This window comes from Chaetodon auriga, chromosome 4, assembly GCF_051107435.1.
Source record: "Chaetodon auriga isolate fChaAug3 chromosome 4, fChaAug3.hap1, whole genome shotgun sequence".
In the NCBI taxonomy this organism is placed as follows: domain Eukaryota; kingdom Metazoa; phylum Chordata; class Actinopteri; order Chaetodontiformes; family Chaetodontidae; genus Chaetodon; species Chaetodon auriga.
The window spans coordinates 19,669,634-19,689,590 of record NC_135077.1 but is presented as its reverse complement, the minus strand read 5'-3'; the positions used below and the strand labels follow the sequence as shown (position 1 = coordinate 19,689,590).

The window sequence follows — 19,957 nt, the reverse complement described above, 5'->3', positions numbered from 1 at the left end:
TCTCCACCCCGCCTGCAAAAGTAAAGGAATACAAAATGTGAAGTATTTTAAAGTCATATGTATTCACAAATCATCTCTTTGACATACCACAATGCTTTCTATTGTCAAAAGTGGTGTTCATCTTTGCTTTATGTATCAGTGCTTTGTTTTAGGGGTCTGTTGTCTATTAGCAGTTATGAGCATCAAATGTTAGCATACCATTTTAAACAAAGCCCCATAGATTCTATAAAAAAGCTTTACTTTCAGTCCTCAAAAATGGGGCTCTTCACTCACTTATACACCCATAAACACACACACACACACACACACACACACACACACACACACACACACACACAAACACACAAACACACATGCTCCAAATGCCTTCCAGCAGCATCCTGCCATCTGCTCCTCCAAAATCAAATCACAGGTCTCAGCCACCCAGTCTGCAGGCGCTGCAGCCCCCTCCCACTGATACTCACGCACACACATGCACTCAGAGCCCCCCCCCCACTAGGGCCCCGGCCACCACCGGATAATTAGACCTACGCGCTGGAAGGGAGGGTTAAAGTGCAGCTGTCAGGTGTGTGTGTTTGTGTGTGTGTTTTCAGGGACGTACACTTGTGAGCGAGCGTGCTTACAAACTCCGTCTCTGTCCGCTCTCCCTCCTCCATTCAGAGCTGCTCTTCAGGCTGAATGCTAATTGTAGATGTTGGTTATCAGGGCCAGCAGAATCAGCTGCTGCTTTTGAGAGAAAACCCTGTTTTACATCTCAAAGCTGACTGGGCAGGCAGAAAATAAGATTTCTCCGTCTTTTATTGTTTAATCGATGCATTCATTAGTTTGAGGGAACAGTTAGCGGCCCAGTACTTGCTAAGTCGTCTTTTTTATGTAGAAAACATTTAGAAAAGACTGAGGGGAACCATAGAAATGGTGTAAAAGAGGAGAGGGTCCGTGTGATAAAACAGAAGGAGAGAGATGTTCAAAGCTTGGCCGTTTTTCGCCTTCACACAGGCCAATCACGGCGTGAGTTACAGCAACAAACCCCTCGCTCCAAATCTGATGTGTTTCTGAAGCTATTCAACTGTCCGACAAGCAGTCCTGACAGTATTCTGCCTTCATTCCTCCGCTGCAGCAGATCATCCTGTGTCAGTACTGTAAACCACCAACAGGCTGCAGCCGACCTGACGACGCCTCGTCACATCGAGGCCGCTGTGGCCTCAGAGTGGTTAACACAGAAATGTGTTGAGAAAAGACAGAAGGTGTGAAGGGCAGGAGAGGAGGGCGGCTGCTACAGAGAGATGCTGAAGGGTGAATCATCACTAGCTTATTTCCCAACCCCCAAGTCCAGTCATCAAGTGCCCGTTTGCCTCTCCCCCCGTCTCACCACCCCGGCTATTCATCCCACTGTGCAGAGCAGCTGACAGCCACTTCTGTTTGCCGTGATTACACACAAAATCAGTTCTACATTCACCCTTCAGTTACATAATCTTTGCAAGTTTAGGAAGTGTGTTTTTGGCCACATTCATGGTTTTCTATAGACAGAAGCTGAGTGTCCATCTGAATGAAAGTGCAAATTTTAACCGAATTTTGAGAAAATCAGCGAATGAATGCATCGTTGGCACCAGTTCTGAAAGACAATATAGAAAACACAACAGAAATATGACATTCCTCCTCTTCTCTCACAGCAGAAACGGCTGACCAGTCGTGTGAGCTAAAGGTTTCTACATCAGAACTTATTTGAAGAAGGTGTTTCCATCTCCGATTAAGTGCTTTTGAGTACATTTTTTCAAAATTTGCCATTTCCATCAGCCTTTAATGCTTCAAATGTGCTTACGAATACGTTGATGGAGGAGAGGATGCAACGTGGACTACTGTTTCTGACTGGCAGCTTTGGGTTCACGGACGTGTCTGAGTCATATCTAAATCCAGCGTCAGCTCCATCAACAGAGAGTCCATGACCAGATAACTGAGGACAAATCATTGACCATTTCGTGACCTTTCTTATTACACCAGTGCAACAACTGGATGCTCTCCAGGGTTTCCGTCTGCCTTTTGCCCAACGTGGCTGTCAGCCCTCTGTGACCCCGACACATAACAAGTGAGAAAAGATAGTCAGTGGGTGGTACTGCTATTAAAACATTACTGATCGATGTGGTGCGCAGCGATAAGCGGAAATCCTGTTTTTCCACGGATAAACCCTCAGTGGGTGGTGTGAGTGAATAATCGATCTTTAAATTTGATCTGACATTCGCAAAGGTCGAGGGCAAAAAATGGCTTGAATGCAGAAGTGACGCATGTATTGATTGGAGAATGTGTTAATCCTAAATGCGTTGTAAATTGAAGCATGTTAATGATGACGATTTAAAGGCCCTTTTTCAGTGGCGTACACTTCATACACAGTGGTTTAAGACCCAGATGTTGTGCCTGTCCTCCACGTAGCCCCCTGAACAAACATCTTGTGGGTTCAGTTTGCAGTGGCAGCTGCAGCTGCAGTGGCAGTGACAGTCTGCATGAACATAAAGGATAAGACTGTTTATCTCTGCTCCTTCTATCTGCAGCAAACAGTGTCCACGCTGCCCGTCTGTCTCACTTGATCATGCAAATCAGTGCCATTAGGAGTGTCTGTCTTTCACAGAGAGTTTTGGAGAAGAGCTTGGTGTACTGAATTTATTTGCATTTTTGCATTTATTACAGAGATAGTCAGAGGGTACTGTATGTGCGTTGGCTCAGATGATCTTTTCAGAAACAGCATGTGGAGATATGCCTCAGGTCTCTGCTCTGTACTGACTTTACGTTTAGAGAAGTTGAACATTGTTTTCCTCTCTCCGAGAACATCTGCCTGAAAATCCTGAAGTACGTTTGCTTTTCACAATCCTTTTCGCTCAGTGATGTTATCAGGATGACAGTCAGTCTGCCCATTAGCCAGGGGCTGGAAACAGACCTGGACCATTCAGACCGCTCAGCTGCAGGAAGGGCTGAAATGCTCGTCTCTGAAATCTTTAAAGGCCTTTTCAGTACACACAGCAAACTGAGGAAGGAGACAGGAAATGGAACAGCGCACTGATAATTGGACAGCCTGCTCAGATGTAATTTCTGTTTACATTTTTGCAGTAGTTACATGGACGTATTGTTTCTGTCGTAATGAATTCAAGATGCAGTCACTGTACATCTTGAAAAACCTACATAAGCAATGAGAGAAATTCATGCTGCTTCAGTTACATAAAGCAAACTGATTGTCTTGTTTGATGTTTCGACCACTTTTCTTTCTGCTTCTCTGTCTTGACTTTTTTTTCACAAAGGAAGGAAAACAGCAGTGCTTCTGCATTCGTACAGGGCACATAACAAACAAAGGTCACTCGCAGGTCTCGACACTGCAGCAGCTTATCAGGGCACAAAGAATGTGGCGCCATGCTGCAGGCAGACGCAGCAGGCAGGCAGGCTGGACTACACCCGACAAACTGTACTTAAATACGCACAGTTCTTCTTTCTTCCTGTATGCTGCTTTTTGCAGATAACGGTGCAGTAAATGAAAAAGTGCAGACCAACATCCACGTGTGATGTTTGTGGTGACTCGTCCCTGTTTGTGAGCATTTCTGCAGCTTTTCACTTTTTTTCAGTTAACAGCAAAACACAATCAAATGCATTTTTGCGCCCAGAAAACATGTCGTGATCTCCTTTATCCAATCATGTGTTCACAAAGTGGTGAACCTCGCTCGAGCCTTTCCAGGATGCCCCTTTCATAACCAATCATGATCCTCTCACCTGTTACCAATGAGCCTGTTTACCTGTGGAATGTTCCAAACAGGTGTTTTTGGAGTGTTCCACATCTTTCTCAGTCTGTGAAACGTGTTGCTGCATCAGATTCACAATAAGCAGATTTACAAAAATCAATGAAGCTCATGAGGTGAAACATTAAACATATAGTCTTTGTTGAATCATCACTTTTTGGAATTGAATGAAAACAATTACGAAAACAAATCGATGAAGCCATAAAAAGCATTCTTCTCAAGGCTATTAAGAACTGAGCAGCCGGATTGCAGAGGGGATGAAGGACTTTGACATCCTGAAGGTGGCGCTGAACATTTCCTCAGTAATATCTGCTCAGTTCGGTTCAGTATGCTCATCACTTCCTTAATGTTTGTTGGTTTCCAAAGTATGATAGTCACAGAAACACGTTACATGATTGGTGGATACGGCACCAGTATTTGCTCTCCCCAGAGTCGTGGGTGAGTCAGTGTACTGCCTATTAATCAACCTGTGGGTGTGATAAGAAAGCCTGTTCATTAAAATAATGTACTCCATAGTGACAAGCTCAGTCCTGCCCCCGTCTCTGAGGTTAAAAGTTCTGTTCATTCCAAAGTGAAAGCAGCTTTGTGAATACAGTAGAAGCACTGATAGTAGAGGTAAGAGTAACAGCAACTCTTTGACCACCAACATGTCGTTAAGATAACAGCGAGCTGCTGTAGGTCATAGTGCATGTTTGCTGGGGTTTGAGGTCAAAGACATACGTGTGAGAGGTGGATTTTGGTTAGCGTGACGCCTGATGCACCGCTGCATTGTTTCACATGACACGCTCCAATACTCCAAACCAGCCCCGGTCTTACAGTACATGTGTTAGCAGGAACGTGCTGCTCTGCTATCTCGTGCCAGCACTGTTTACATTCGTTAAGGTGTCTGAACTCTGCTCGCCCTGTGAGCGTATTGATGGGGATGGTATGTTGACATTTGCACGCCTTCCTGGCTGAACAGTGGAACCTGCTGGCGGTTACGGACAGATTAATAAAACTGTCTCCCTCTTTGACTAACTGGGGTCAAGGCTGCACAAGGGCTCCATCTGATTGTCAGACATGAGCTGTTTTCAGGGCCAAGTCTGGATTAAACACCACCATTTAGGTCAACAGCCATGAAATTTGCATGCGCACCTATTGTTCTGCCTGTCATTAGCATACAGCACCATCTGACACAGCGCGATGACATCATCCACTGTGAATATTTGTGGCTGGGTTTAGTGATATGCTATTGTTTATTCTGGGCTCACTGACAAATCAAGCTTCTCAGTCTGAATTCCTTGTAGTCTTTGGTGATGTGAATATGTAATACTTGTAGTAGTGTTACTGCCACTTGCCTGCATACTACCATATATAATCAATGCAAGAATAAAATCTGCTCATTTAAATCATTTTGATTTTGCTGGTTATACTATCTGGTTACTAAAAACTAATCTGGCCAAGTCCTATTAACTAATTACACTTGATTCACAGTATATTCCTGATATTATGCTTCTGTTTCATCAAAGTTTTAATCAAGTACTACAGTTACTTATTTCTGTGCCTATTCCTTGTCCGTCCATTATGGAAGAGGGAACCTTCCCCTGTCTTATGTTTGTCCTTTTCAGGGTCTATGAACGAACAGTATTGTACTGTAAAGGCAACCCTGTGATATTTGGTTGCATAAATAAACTTGAGTAATTAAAAGCTTAACGGAGACTAAATCACTGCACGTCAAAAAGATGAAGCTTTGGCGTGATGTGGTTGCCGTCCAGCCTTTGGAGAAACCTGCAAATTCAGAACCCCTCTTTCTTCTCCTAGCAGATGGCTTACACACACACACACACACACACACACACACACACACACACACACACACACAAACATACACACTCCACTCTTGATAAGCCAAACGTACATACTTCATTGCATTTATAAAGCAAAAGTGCCTCCACATTTCACAAGTGCTGCCATGATACCCTGCTTTGACAAAAGCCGGCGGCCGACCGAGAGCGGGGGTGTCATGAGGGACACAGGGCTGTCGGCCGTGCAGAGCGTGTGGAGGCCACAGACGGGGAAGGCATCCATTGTGTGCTGTGTGATCTCAACTACTTGTTTTGTTGTCTTTGTCCAAGCCTGGCCCTCATCCATTCTTTGCAGCGGGCCTTTCACTCTCCCAACAGGAGAGTTGACATCACGCTGCGGTTAGCCAGCATTCAAACCGCAGCCCACACACTATTGTTTGCCTGCTTGAGTTTAATCATGCTAGAAAAGCCCTGATTCCCTCAGCAAGTTCTGGCAGATTGATGAACGTGATGAATATTTTTGCGCGGGGCAGATCATGAGCTGTATGTCGAAGTGATCCTGACAACTGTAGCGCCTATTTGATACTGATGGTGGAGCTTCATTTGCATGTCAAACAGTGTCTGCTCTTTCAGTTGTCTTGAGGTGAATCCTGGCTTAACAGAGTTGATGTTTATGTTAGTAGACAGCTTTATTATTTTTTGTTATTTATTTATTTGAGTAGTACAGTCATGAAATACTGGTCACATTTGAGGAGTTGTTAATGTGAGACTTTGGGGAGTTTTGCTGGAACTGCAGTATTGTATTTCGAGCTTTTATTGCCTAGTAGCTACTTTAAGTGCAGTAATATTGTTGATTTTTAATTGGAGACTGAGTATCATGTTAATTGGAAACAAAACCAACATTTAATGCATCTCTTGTGGATCTCTTAGCACCTCAGCAATTCTGCAAATGTCTCTTTCTAAATGAGTGGGGTAATCTACTGAGGCTCATTTGGGCTGAAAGTTGTGTGTGCATGTTTAGGCTGATACTCCCACTCTCTTAGTGCCTTCTTGCACAGCTCCATTTGAGTATAAAGGGCTCAGCGCTCACATTCAGACAGCCTGAGGTTGTGTACTGTAATGTCTCTCTTTCACTGTGTGAGTATGACTTGGGGGAGCAAGAGCGAGACAGTCAGCCAGCTGTGTAATGTGTTAGAGGCCAACCTGCCACTGGCTGGTGTGAGGCAGAGATCACCGCTCTGCCTTGGAGTTTCCCTGAACTGGTCTACAAATGTGGGGAAACTGTCAATTTGAAGTCATGCTTCTTTTGTTGTGTAGTGCTTTTGCCTTAAGAGTTTCCAATTAAAATGAGCCTCATGAATTAATGAAATCCTGTTTAGGAAAGCCCTGAGGAAATTTCCTCTTTAGTTCCTTCATTGAGCAGTGCTTTGGTGGTTCTTTTACATCTGTGTGGTTGCAGTTGAACATTTTAGAGACTGAAAGCAACTGGAATTTGTTGAGAGAGAAGTATTTAGTAGCTAATAGTTAATGCAGCTAAGGTAGTGAATCCACAGTGGTGCGTTAATGATGAGCTTAGGTTTCTCATTGCTCGTTTGCGTGCCAGAGCCGCCGCCACCGCCGCCGCCGCCGCCTTGTCTTGGCTGTCACACGTGCCTGAGGTTTACCGTTCTAATCCAGAGGAAAGCGGCCTCTGTCTGTAAGTAAGAGTTCAAATAGAGTTAATAACCTGGCTGGCTTCAGCTTAAGCATCACTCTGACAAACTTAATTGGCATCTAGCTATCTCCAAGTAAGTAACAGTTTCAGTGAGAGTTTAAGCTTGTGTAAAGAATGCACATCTAGTCTCCTCTGAAAGGTTTTCGTTCTTTAAAACAGCAGGTCTTCTGAGCATGCTGACCTTCCCCAAGAGGCAGAGATCTTTTTTTAGGGTGACGAGCAGCAATTAGGGGTTTGGAGGTAAATAGGGCTGATCGTACCAGTGATTACTGTAATCATTGTCCTGTCAGCCATCACGAGCAGAGCCTTTACTTTCTTGTGTGTGTCTTGGTCGGCCATTTGTGGGCTTTTCCTCTGTCCTGAATTCTAAACACCTGCTGCTGTGTGACATTGTTTTTTTTGGACCAGAGCCCTCATTTAAGTCCAAGAGAAGGCTGTTTCCTCCCCTAAAAAACTAGTGTGGTGTACTGATACTGTGTATGGTGTCAATACGTTTAGACAATAGATGTTTTGGTTTGTTTTCACGCTTTGAAAATCAAAACAGCTTTCTTATTATATTTGTTACAAGCCAAGGTTATTAAGGAATCCGTGACCATGACCATTGTTTGGAGGGGTGTTAATTTTGACTTAAAGTTTTAAAGGTAAGGGCTTTGTGACCCCCTCGATACTTTCATATGTACAATCTTGAAGCCCTCTCCATGTTTTTCCCCTGTTGCCAAGCTAAGCAGGGCAGAAAGTACAGCAGGCACACAGACGGATGGTGAGAGCAAGAGAAGGTCAGACAAATGAGAGGAGGGGGGTTGTCGCATCTTGGAGGGCAAACTTCAGTTTACCCTCAAGACACTTCACCCAGCCAATACAGAACCCTGCGAAGAGCTCACTTCGCTGATTGGCTGAGACAAGCCCTAGCAGGACGGTGCTGGCGATGGAGTGCCATTGGCTGTTTATCCTGCCAGTGGTTGACAAGAGCAAAGAAAAACATGGACAATGCAGTCTGACATTCATACACTCCTTTCACTTCTCTGCTCCAAAGACTTTGGTGCTGAGATTTAGTTGTTTTTAAGGGAAACACCATATTATGGTCACATTTTCACCATAAATACACACACACATATACATACATATACATATAGGTACATTTCAGGGAGGTGCATTGAAGGCAAGATGCTGTTGTTGGATATAGCAGTAAAAAGTAGAACAGCAGGAAGCTGGGGTGGTGCAGGGAGAAATCCATCTACACAGCAAGTACAGCAGCGAGTAGCTGGAGGGATCAAATCATAAGTGAGTGAGAGCTCGGGAGATTATCAAGAACATCTCGTCATTATGGTGAATGAGACGGACGCCAATCAGTTGCCAGCAATTAAGTGCTCTTAAAGCCACTATGTGCCAAATGTTTATGGAATGAAAATACCGAGGTGTGGTCAGAAGTACCTTGTTGTACCTTCAACCACACCTAACAGTGATGTTAGGGTGCACTGACACACAGGATTTTCAGCTGCTGTTGGATTGTGCTTAAAGCAGTTCTTAACTCCTATTGATAGTACAGTTTTAAAAAGGGCGTCTGTGATAAAACACCGTCATTTAACAGGCTTTGTCATTTAGCAGACTTTCTCAATCACCTGACCTCCTTTCAGTCTTGCCTTTTAAAACCTGTGTCCATACAGGTGCCATTTGTCTCCATTTCCCTGCATTCCCCTGGGCGTCACAGGCCAGCTGACAAGTACTTTATCACAGGCCACAGCAGTGCAAGCTTTGCAGAGAAAGAGGTGTGTGCAGGGGTGAAAGTAAATGAGAAAACATCCAGGGGCTTTCTCCACAAAGAAGTGTAATATTTCAGCCCTGAGTTCTTCACAGTAAGCCTGTTGCCTCAGGTGGGACAAGGACAAGCGTGCCCTGTGGCAACAGCAGGATAAGCTTGATGAAGGGATGTCAGGACATGGGTTCAGATTGGGAATTCACATCAATGTAATTGACCCTTAGCGAAGGCCCATACTGCACATGAAGCCAGCTAATGTAAGCTAATGCTTAATGTTAACTTTGAGGCTATGATGGCTAGCTTAGCTTAGCACAAAGACCGGACAGCCACTGTGGCTCTGTCAGTGATCCTCCTACTAGCACCTTCAACGCTCACTAAGTAACACCAATGCATCTTTTTTGTTTAATCCATAGAAAAACAACAGTTCATTGTATTACGGAGGCTATGAGCTGGACTATTTTTTGGCTGTGAGCAGCCACAGGAAACTCTAGGAAGTTACTTTGCCTGGATGAGAAGTAGTCCAGCACATAGACCTCCATTTTTATAATAGCTGGACAGAGCAAGGCTAGCTGTTTGCCTCTGTTTCTAGTCTTTGTGCTACGCTAAGCTAACCAGCTGCTGGCTGTAGCCTTATATTTACAAACATGGGGACGGTGTCAATATTCATGTTTAACTGTATGCAGGAAAGCAAATAAGTCTATTTCATAAAATGTCAGATTATTCCTTCGACCTGTCCTCTGACTGGATGTCATCACGGTTGGGTGGTGGGTTGGTTCCCTGCCAGGGGACAGTGTCCGCTTAGACAGTCCCTGTGTTGCTGTCTGATTGTCCTTGACTGCCGTGCTCCATACCAGCACAGAACGAGTGGATGGAAAAATACAGCACAGTGTTATCAGCTACCAAGTCTATGTACCGGAGGAAGCGTTGCGTGGATTAAGGTCAGAGGTCAATATAGAGAAATATCATCTGTCTTCCACCATCATAGCTTGCACTACACCGGAGTCCATTTATGACGCATACGTTGGACAATCCATGTGGGTTGTTACCATGGTGATTCTAACACCTGTGCCCGGACAGTATGGCGTGGCGATCAGCTGCCAAGTTCCAGAGTGAGAGCTCATCTTCAGAACAGCATCCACTCCAGCTATATGTCAAAGCTCTGATAATGTGCCACAGCTCAGTATGGACACACGTTACAGAGACACGTCTCACTGATTCAGTGTGTTTGCTGCCGTGTGAAGAGGACATCAGTTTGTTTCAAAGACTGGACAAAGGGGGCCATGAAATACCGTTTTTGATTATTTATGAGCATGTTATGGATACTGCATCCTGTTTCATTTTTAATTCATGCTGTCTGAATGTAGGACATGCAGAAGTGTCATGTGAAGTGTCTTATTTATTATTAATGAGTGTGTAACTCTGGCCTACGGTATATTTATTTGTGTTAAAGACTCCACTTTTGCTATTTTAGTCGTCAGATGTCTCTCTCCCACTTCTGTTTCCTCTCCTCTCAGCCTTCCACTCTTCTTTTTGCTGTGCAGATTGTTTGTGCTCTTCAGGAGCCATTTAGCTTTTCTGGACCACCAGTTCTTCTGATACCCATCTTACACACACACACACACACACACACACACACACACTTTCCCCCACTGTGTCAGCCCCCCATCTCCCCCAGAGGATCCATCTGCCCACAATCCTCAGCCATCCAGTACTCCTCCTCCTCTTCTAATTTCAAGTGTGTGTGTGTGTGTGCATGTACATAGAGTGCATATGTCTGGCAGTGTGTGGGTACACTTGTGTGTGTGGTGGGGGGGTGGGATAATGAGCGGATCTTTTCCTTCTTTGTCTTCCTACTTGTCCACCTACAGCAACAGAGGGATAATCTCTGTGTGTGTGTGTGTGTGTGTGTGTGTGTGTGTGTGTGTGTGTGTGTGTGTGGGCACAGCTCAGTATAGTTTAAAAGTAACTCCTGTTTCCGTCTCCAGGGGTGGGTCGTGGGTGTGAAAGGAAAAGCGGTTGGATCTGCAGAGAAAATGACTATCACAGTGTGAGACAGAATAAAAAAAGCAAGACAAACGACCCTGCGGCACAAATACTAACAGTACTGCTTTCCTCCCATGACTCTGCAGTATTCTGGGTGTCACGGTGTTTTGACCTTCATCCCATTGTTACGCTCTGCGCTGCACACTCAGACGCACGCAGAGTCACATGGTACAGCCTCACCGTACGGCATGCATCACGCAGATTGATTTTAATTGGCCTATTTCAATGAGCACAGAGTGAAGCAGTTATTTCATATCCAGAAATACCACTGTGACATGTACAGCTAAAAAGCTGTGCAGCAAACTGACTGATTTACATCCAGAGCACATGTTCATGAAAGATGATGCTGCAGGTTGAACTACCACACAGTCTATTTAAGCTAGTTCCAGCTGAACCAAGTATACAAAGTTACCTTACCTTTGGTGTTTCTTGCCAAAATTACTGCCACCAACTGTCAATCAGTAGAAGTGCAGTAGTAGTAGTTTCTGTGTGTATGTGTATGTGTATGTTAGTATCTTTGTGGCTGACCAGGTGACACAGAAATAAAGTCCTACAGAAAGCACGTTTCCCTCTCAAAGGGTACTTTCTGATAAAAATACTTAAAAACCTAAATAAAGTTAATGATGCAGAACTCTTACAGAGCATTTTTTTCTTCTTCTGTAAAGGATCCGATCACTTCTTTCTCTGCCGCTTCTGAATATCAAAACGATTAAATGAGGATTTTTACCCTTCTGAACGTTCTCTCTCTTCCTCCTCACCTGTCGTCCTTCAGATTACCTGCCTGCAGGACTTCTTCGGGGATGATGACGTGTTCATAGCGTGTGGACCGGAGAAGTACCGCTATGCCCAGGACGACTTTGTGTTGGATCACAGCGGTAAGGCTTCCACAGCCTTTATGACTGGTAGGCCTGACTAAGACTAACTAAACATCAGTCTGTGTGTGCGTGTGTGCGTGTGTGTGTGCGTGTGTGTGTGCGTGTGTGTGTGTGTGTGTGTGTGTGTGTGTGTGTGTGTGTGTGCGTGCGTGCGTGCGTGCGTGCGTGCGTGCGTGCGTGCGTGCGTGCGTGCGTGCGTGTGTGCGTGTGTGTGTTTTCCTCAATGTCTTTTTTCACCATTCTTCCCTCACTAGTGCTTTCGATGCTCTTTTCCTTTAGGAAGTGGACAGCAGGATATGAAGTGTGTGTGTGTGTGTGTGTGTGTGTGTGTGTGTGTGTGTGTGTGTGTGTGTGTGTAAAATCCTCCTTTCTTGTCGAATTCTCTTTCCAAAATCTTAATTAATTGAGGTTGTTCTGATTGTGATCATGGAAAGTGAGCTTCTGTATTAACATACAGTAGATTTAGTAGTCTACAGAAACAAGTCGATACTACACATTTCCACACACACATTCAGGTAAAGAAAAGGGGCTGTGCTTTGTTGTCTGAGTGAAAATGTCGTCTGTGACTGCTTTTGTGTTCTTGTTCTGTGCTGTATGAGCTGTACGTACAGTATATAATGCACTTCCTCTGAGTATTTGTCTTGTAGAAAAAGGTTGCAGAGCACACAGGCAGGATATGGCCTCTTTAAACCAGCAGATCTATTCACTGTCAAAGCTATGCAGAGCTTCACCCTGCATTGGACAACCTTGTGGGAAGGAAAAAGAGTTTATTATAGAGACAATCCAGTATTGACATCCTGTTAGATTTTTTTCAGGTTAGCTAACAACAGGCAGGCTCCTAACTCACACTGTGTTAACTGTTATGAGGATGAGTGATGGTGGATTGGTCATATTCAGAGGTAGTTTGGAGCTTTCGGCCCACTTACACTCCTGTGCTCCACTTTTAGGAATTAGGTCTTTGAAAGAACAAAAAAGACACTCTGTGCTCCTGCTGAAGGTACAGAAGCTGCTCTTCCTTTTGCAAAATAGGTGCAGTACACACTCCACCGTCGAAACGTGGAAAGAATAAAGAAGGCCTGCGCAACAGATCATGCGAAAAGGCACAAAAGTTAATGTTGCAGTGGTGTAAACAGAGGAATTACATAGAAAAACAGCCCATTGCTACCTGCGCCCTCAGAAATATGTTAAAGTTTTATGCTGAAGGTTCACTTTCTGTTAGATCTTCTTAAATATATAAAGATGTTCAAAGCTGAGTATGTGGACTTGCATCTCTCCAATAGATTAAAACTTAAACTGAATATATGCTGCATCTTCTTTAATTAGAGACAGATGTCTTCACTCCACGGGTTATCAAAGACAAAGATTTGTTTTTTGGGGGGATCTCATGTGTACACCATGGAAGGGCTTGTGCTATATTGAGAGCCCCTTTTAATCACTCGATGAAATGTGCACCACATCTGGTGATAAATATCATGGCAGCACATTAGAGTTGCGCTGTGGGTGTGCTTCTGTGGGTGGGTTTTGTCATTACGCTCTATCTCTTACCGCCCACACCCTCATTTTGTTACACAGCAGCACCACAAAATCAGCTGTGGCATGCAGCAACACCATAAAAACAAAGCTTGTCATTTCTGTTTTTCATGTTTTCATAGTGAGCACTGTGCCATCATCATTTCAGTCTACATGTTATTTTCCAGAGGAAAACACAAATTGTTGTAATTGCTTTGCTCTGACAGTAAAAGACATCAGTAGTGTGTCCCAAATCTTGATGTGAGTCTCTGTTTGATATTTTTAACAATCAGTAATGACGGCTGTGATTTATTTCTGAAAACTAACCAATATCAGGTTATTTATTTGCTCTGTGCTCTTTAATCTGTGTTGCCTAATCACCGTTTGCCTGTTCTTGCTGCCTCTCGGTCCCCATAATCAAATGAGATCAGCATTCATTAATTCATGCCACACAAATAACATTTCCATGACCATATTCCTGGTACAGCAGCTTGCTCGGCATAATTGTGCCACTTTAACTGTGACTGAGAAGAGAGAACAGGTTTGTTGGTAGAGGAAGGTTAATATATGCGATGGTGACCCTGAACGCGTTGTCACCCCAGAATGCAGAGTGCTGAAGTCGTCCCACAGCCGCTCTGCTACTCCGAACCGGACGGCGAAGAGCCCCGGACCTTCACGACGCAGCAAGTCACCTGGTGCAGGTAACACACATGACTGTGCACACACTCTATACAGAGTCTAGAAACTGTGTAGTTAAATTAGGAGGTAGAAAATGTGCTAACTCATAAGTAGACACTCTGAAGGTCAAGTCTTCCAAATTATTCCATTGAACGTGTGAAAATATCTAAGTACGCTTTAAGTACATTTCAGGGCGACAGGCTGAGTAATAGCCTTTCATTTGGCAGCCTCTTCCTCAAACCTCAACAGCTGTGACGAGTGACTAAGCACCTCGCGTCTTGCATTGAGTGATGGTGAAATTATGCTGAGTAATAGTTCTACAAGCCACTCCGTCTAGTTCAAAGAAGAGCTCTTTGAGAGGTCGCTAGCTTCCTGCGGTCTTAGTTTAGCACTGGAAGTTTAGCCGAGGTGTCAAAGTGTGCTATGACGTGTTTACATCTAATCATACCTGCCTGACTGTTCTTTTATTTATTTATTTATTTTTGCACTTTTGACACTGCAGCAAGGCAAACTGTCCACTACTCGACCAGTCAGTCTCCAATCAAATCCCCAGGTGAGGCTGGCGATGGTGTCACATGTCATTTTTTTGTTTTGTTTTTGTCTTACAGTACTTCTTGACAGGAAACCTCTGAGGCTAATGAGTAAAGTGTATTTTCAGATTAATGTTTTACATGCTTGATGTTAACTTGCTAACAGCACAAAGTTACATGCTAACATGAGACATTCCATACTAAACATTAGCATATTAACAAGCTAAAAGCTACATGCTAATATAAAACATTCTGTAATAAGCATTAGCACATTACGAGCAGCCAAGTGGGAAAACCCTCTCACCTCAGCCTCGCAGGCGTGAGTTTAAGTTGAGATATTGGACGTTTTTGACAGCTATAATGTAAGGTGTCCAAAAAGTCAAGCCCAGCCCACAATCCCAACGACATTAGCTGATAACAGCTGATCTCAAGGCCAGCCCACATCATTCGATGGCTCAGCTGATTCTCTTCTATACATCCCACTGGCAAAGCTCATACAGGACTCTATTTTCGCAGCTCTAGCCTTCTGTACTCTTGCTGCTTCCTCTGCAAGACGCAGGGTACAGTAACTGTACATTTATTTGTAAACATGTAAGAAGTCCTGTTAGCGAGTTTTGAGACAGCACTGTGTTGGCCCGTCTGCCATTGTACAACATCGCCTCATGTAAACAAAGGAGATAACGGCACACTCTGTCATCAAACACAGCGGATAAGGGCACAGGTTCTGTCATCACGAGCCAAATACTCAGTGTTCCCTGTCAACACAGCAAACAGAGCCTCTGAACATCTTCACCCTGGAAGGAGTTTTCCAAAAGATCCATTTTCAATGACCAAAAACTGCATTTTTTCTGGACAACAGGCCAGAATGCATAGAGGAAGCTACATTTTGGAAGATAGCCATGTAATGTGGATTAAGAATTAATCCATGTCATTGATGCCTGCTCTGTTCTGTACCCTCTGGGTGTGGGGGGGGGGTCTTTGTGCCGCTCTTCCTGCCTTAGACTTTCCATGTAGGTACTTGAAAGTGACTCTGACAGAAATGCCCTCAGTGACGTGATGCTGAACCATAAACTCTTAAACCATCTCAGTTTCTTAATTAAACAAGGTTTTATCTTTCCTTCCGGCTTTATTTCCTTCGTTCTTTCTCTCCCTGCCTCTCACCAAGACTAGACTATGGGATGCCATGTATTATACACATCCACCAACTGATTAGACTCACTCTTCAGCTGTGTCAATTAAATCCTGCTCTCACTCTGCCGTTAAACTACATGCCTCTTCATCTATAGCTGCTCAGTTAAACCATACTTTCAAACCATAAAAAGCTAATGTCATGTATTGAAGTACTGTATGTTAGAGTTTTCATTACTTCAAATGTTCCTGTGCAGAAACAAGATAAATACCCAGAGGGAGGTTGAGTGAGGAAAAAAAACCTCTAAGTGAAACAAAACTCTGAAACAAGAGCGCAAAGACGCAGCCTGTAGGCAGTGTGAAATGATTTTCCTCAGCTCAGCTGGGTTTATGCAGATGAAGAGACTTTGAGTTTAAGTTTGACGCATTATGTCTCTGTATTTGTGCCAGAAACCAAGAGAGCAGGAGGCAGAAATCGTCTGTTCTTGAGAGAATGAATCACTTAAACAATGGCAGCTCTCATCCCCGCTGCGTGGCTGCCTGTGCACCTTGTGTTACACAAGAAAGTATATTAAGGATAAGACGTGGTGCGGAGGAAGTTCCCAAATATTAGGAAAGTTACACCAACAACAAAACCAGAACCAAATCATTTGAGACATGCTCACCATTACCATGTTTCATAAGGGATCAGATTGATTCAGTTCAACAGTTGTCAAGAAGAGGAACTGCAGTGGGAGTGTAGACCTGTAGATGCAGCCTTCCTGCTGTGTGTGTGCCATCTGCAGGCAATAGAAGAAGGAGATTCTGCAGTATTGAAACTCCAAGTTTAGGAGAGTTAGAGCTGTGGATTTGCTTGTTTGTAGCTGTTTGTGTTTGTGTGGGGGTTCGTGTTTGATGTTGCAGGTTATTGTTGTAGTTTTGCTAACAGATGGTAAAAATGTTAAACCTCAAGAACACAAAGGAAATTAGCAAATCTCAAAAATGCACTTGAAATGCAGTTATTGTAATAATTGCCTGCAGGTGGTGAAGTTGCAGCAACTATTAAAATTCTTTACCTGTAAGTGGCGACATAACATGTCGACATCAGCCGGTCTAAGGCGCTGCTGCTGCTGATGTGTAGGTGCAGAATGACCACACGGCTCCCCCTTGTGGACGAGCCAGTTCCATGAGGTGCTTGCATCTAATAAAAACAGCAACCCAGTGAAGGACGTTTTCTTTCTATATGTTAGTAATCTCTCCTGGTGCGTTGTTGAAGATTACACAGGAATACCAAAGATTACCTGGTAATGGAAAGAAAAGCCGGTTTTTTTTTCCCCTCCACGTCATAAAAATCACTTGTATTCACAATCAGAATGACCTTTTCCCCTGCTCTTACATATCTCCCTCCTGGTTTTTCAATATATAGTAAATGGCGTCTCAAGCAGCCAGATCTCAACTCCAAGGTCCACCAAGTCCTCCACTCCGTCTCCCACCAGCCCCCGGCCCGTCCCCAGCTTTAAGGTAAGACAGTATATCACATTCATATGGTTCATACAGCATATGGACACATGATGGAGGAAAAGAAACGTTTAACAGACAATGACAGAGACTTTGAGATTGAACTTAGAAGTACGAACTTTCACAAACAGATGTGGACTTTTCTTCTGAGCACAGTTCACTTCGCATTTAGCATCCTCAGCAGTGAGCAGCAGTGACAAACATGTTGAATGAACTCAACCTTTTCAAAGCCTTTTTTAAAGAAAAATGTTAAATCTGTGTTGTTTCTATCCATGTTTGCTAGCTTGCAGTCTCTTTCCTTGCTCCTTTTCCTCTCTTGATTAGTGTAATAGTGTCATTTCTTTGCAGGAGTGTGTTCTGTGTCACGTGTGCAAGATGCAAACTAAATGGGGACCCACTTATAAACACACTCATTTATAGAGGGACCGGCGGTCAAAAACTCCTGTAAGGTTTTTATAGTTGGACTTCAGTCAGCATCTGTCCTCTTAAACATGTCAAACGTTCCGAGACTTAGCTGTAATGAGTCACTTGGTAAAGTGCAGGTCTGCCACCTCAGAGACATAAATTGAGGCGGTGCTTTAAGGTGAGGGATGAGGTCAATCGGATTGACCTACTTACCACAAAATGATGAAATAAGTCTATGTCAAGTCATCAAGTCACAGACTGACAGCCATGCATGACCTACAAGTCTGTGTACGGCCCATGTTGCAGCTCTATGATCCATTTCTGGTAGACTTTGAGGTACTAATCTGATTTATTGATGGAATCTTCTGTAAGCTGCATGTTAGTCCCCAACTACAGAGTTTGTAGCTTCTCCAGCCAGCTGGCAAACGTTCTCCAGAGTGCCACCGTCCCCCTCTAAGCCCAGTCAAAGACTTATCCATCCACATTCATTTGGCAGGATGTTAGATTTTTATGATTTACTGACAGCTTTAAAATTCACTGGCAAAAGAGGCTGAGCAGAGGAACTAAATGAGGAAGCACTCGGACGTTAATAGCCTAGTTTCTCACTCTCTCTCTCATTGACCCTCACTGAAGCAGGCACAGGAAGTGGTCAGGTAAACTTTTTTTTTAGAGGGAAAAGCTTTTTTATGTATGAAAGAGACCTTGAAGGTGTCCCATTTCTATTTTGGTCCAGAGGGCCACCCTTTTAGACTAAATAATAGATCCTTACTGTAAGGTACATTATGGTGCAGTGACGTACAGAACGCTGCTGTCCACTGCACATAATGCAAAACATCACTGCTCTGATTTTAAGGCTGTGTCATGTATTTATGGCAATGTGACATTTTATAAATATAGCCTAAAATATAGCTGTGCTCTGCAGAAACGGCGCTCTTAACAAATGAATCTTTCATTTGGAGCTGTAACGGTTTTATGCGCAGTGATGATAAGTGGATCTGGAGGAGATCTGTTCCAGTAGCTCTGACAGCCTGTACGTTTTGAAGGGCAGCTTCAACCTACCTCACTATTTTAAGAAAACAAAAACTTATTTTAGAGTTAATGTGCAGTCTGTGCTGTTCACTGTGAAACTCTTCACTGTGTTGTGTAGATTATTGGGTATAAAAATCATCTAGTTTACAAAATGACATGTTTTCAGCATAATGTTCATCACAGTTTCCTGTCAAGCCTCCTGAAACACTTTCATGCATCAAAGCGCCTTCTGTCACAGCCTCTGAAGAAGTAAATGAATCAACTATCTTCGCTTTATGTACAGTGTGTTTCGTGGCTGCTTTTAAAGCCTGGTGCCGTGGTGATTTGTCAGTGGGCGCTCATCTCTATTTTTGTTTGTGTTTGCATCCCGCAGGTCCCTCCGTCACATCACATCTCTTCGCAAAATGTAAACGGCTCGTTGAACAACCACCAGGAGCAAACCAATCGACCGAGTCCGGAGGGTACGTCCTCTGCTCTGCTCTCCTCTCCTCTCCTCTCCGTCACAGTTATTCGTCTGATCTGCCAGCTAAGACAACACCACTGCATGGACTCCCTCACCCTCCAGCACACGGAAATGACTTTGACTATCACGTTGAAAATCACCCTCATCTTTTCCCATCAGGCCACATTTGAGAATTTGCTTACCCGACAAAAGAGTGAAATGTCCCAGTGCTGTGTCAGCAGATACTTAACTAAATGACTTCAAGACTGTGTGTGTGTGTGTGTGTGCGTGTGTGAAGACATAATATTGCTGCTCAGTTCGCTAATTGCCACAGGAGGACAAGTAGAGATCCCAGTGCATCTTGGTGCCTGTGTGTTATTTTGCTGCACAGCATGTGGTCCCTTGATTCAGTCTGAGAGCTGGTCTAGTTTCTGCCAGAGCTCCCTTCGTTTTATTAAACAGCCGGGCTTCTTATAACCCCTGTCTCCCCTCTGCAGTTAATGGTAACCGCTACCCGCCCGCCTCCACCATCTTGGAAAAATACAAGGTTGGAAAGGTCATCGGAGACGGCAACTTCGCCGTGGTCAAAGAGTGTGTGGAGAGGTAGGTGAGACACATCGAATCAGGCTGGAAATGTCTGAAGCACAGTCGGCAGCCGTCTGCAGCGATCCCACAGCGCGGTGCCGTGTCGTGCAGCTTAATGAGACGCGCATCACGTGCGGTAACTGCCCCATCAGGGTTTTTAAGTCCTGATGACAGGCATTGTGGAGACAGAAATATCCCATGGATTAAAC

The 19,957-nt window shown here is 44.0% G+C and overlaps 1 protein-coding gene across 6 annotated transcripts in view; it reads left to right on the top strand.

The window, feature by feature from the left end:
- dclk2a (doublecortin-like kinase 2a) overlaps window positions 1-19,957 on the top strand; it is a 39,620-nt gene that overhangs the window by 10,658 nt on the left and 9,005 nt on the right. For 3 of the 6 annotated variants that reach the window (XM_076729275.1, XM_076729279.1, XM_076729280.1), the window contains exons 3-8: window positions 11,843-11,972; window positions 14,057-14,155; window positions 14,635-14,685; window positions 17,196-17,290; window positions 19,095-19,182; window positions 19,661-19,766. In XM_076729275.1, coding sequence (XP_076585390.1) covers window positions 11,843-11,972; window positions 14,057-14,155; window positions 14,635-14,685; window positions 17,196-17,290; window positions 19,095-19,182; window positions 19,661-19,766 — 569 coding nt within the window. The remainder of the gene's footprint in view (window positions 1-11,842; window positions 11,973-14,056; window positions 14,156-14,634; window positions 14,686-17,195; window positions 17,291-19,094; window positions 19,183-19,660; window positions 19,767-19,957) is intronic. The other 3 variants (XM_076729276.1, XM_076729278.1, XM_076729277.1) reach the window with 3 other exon arrangements.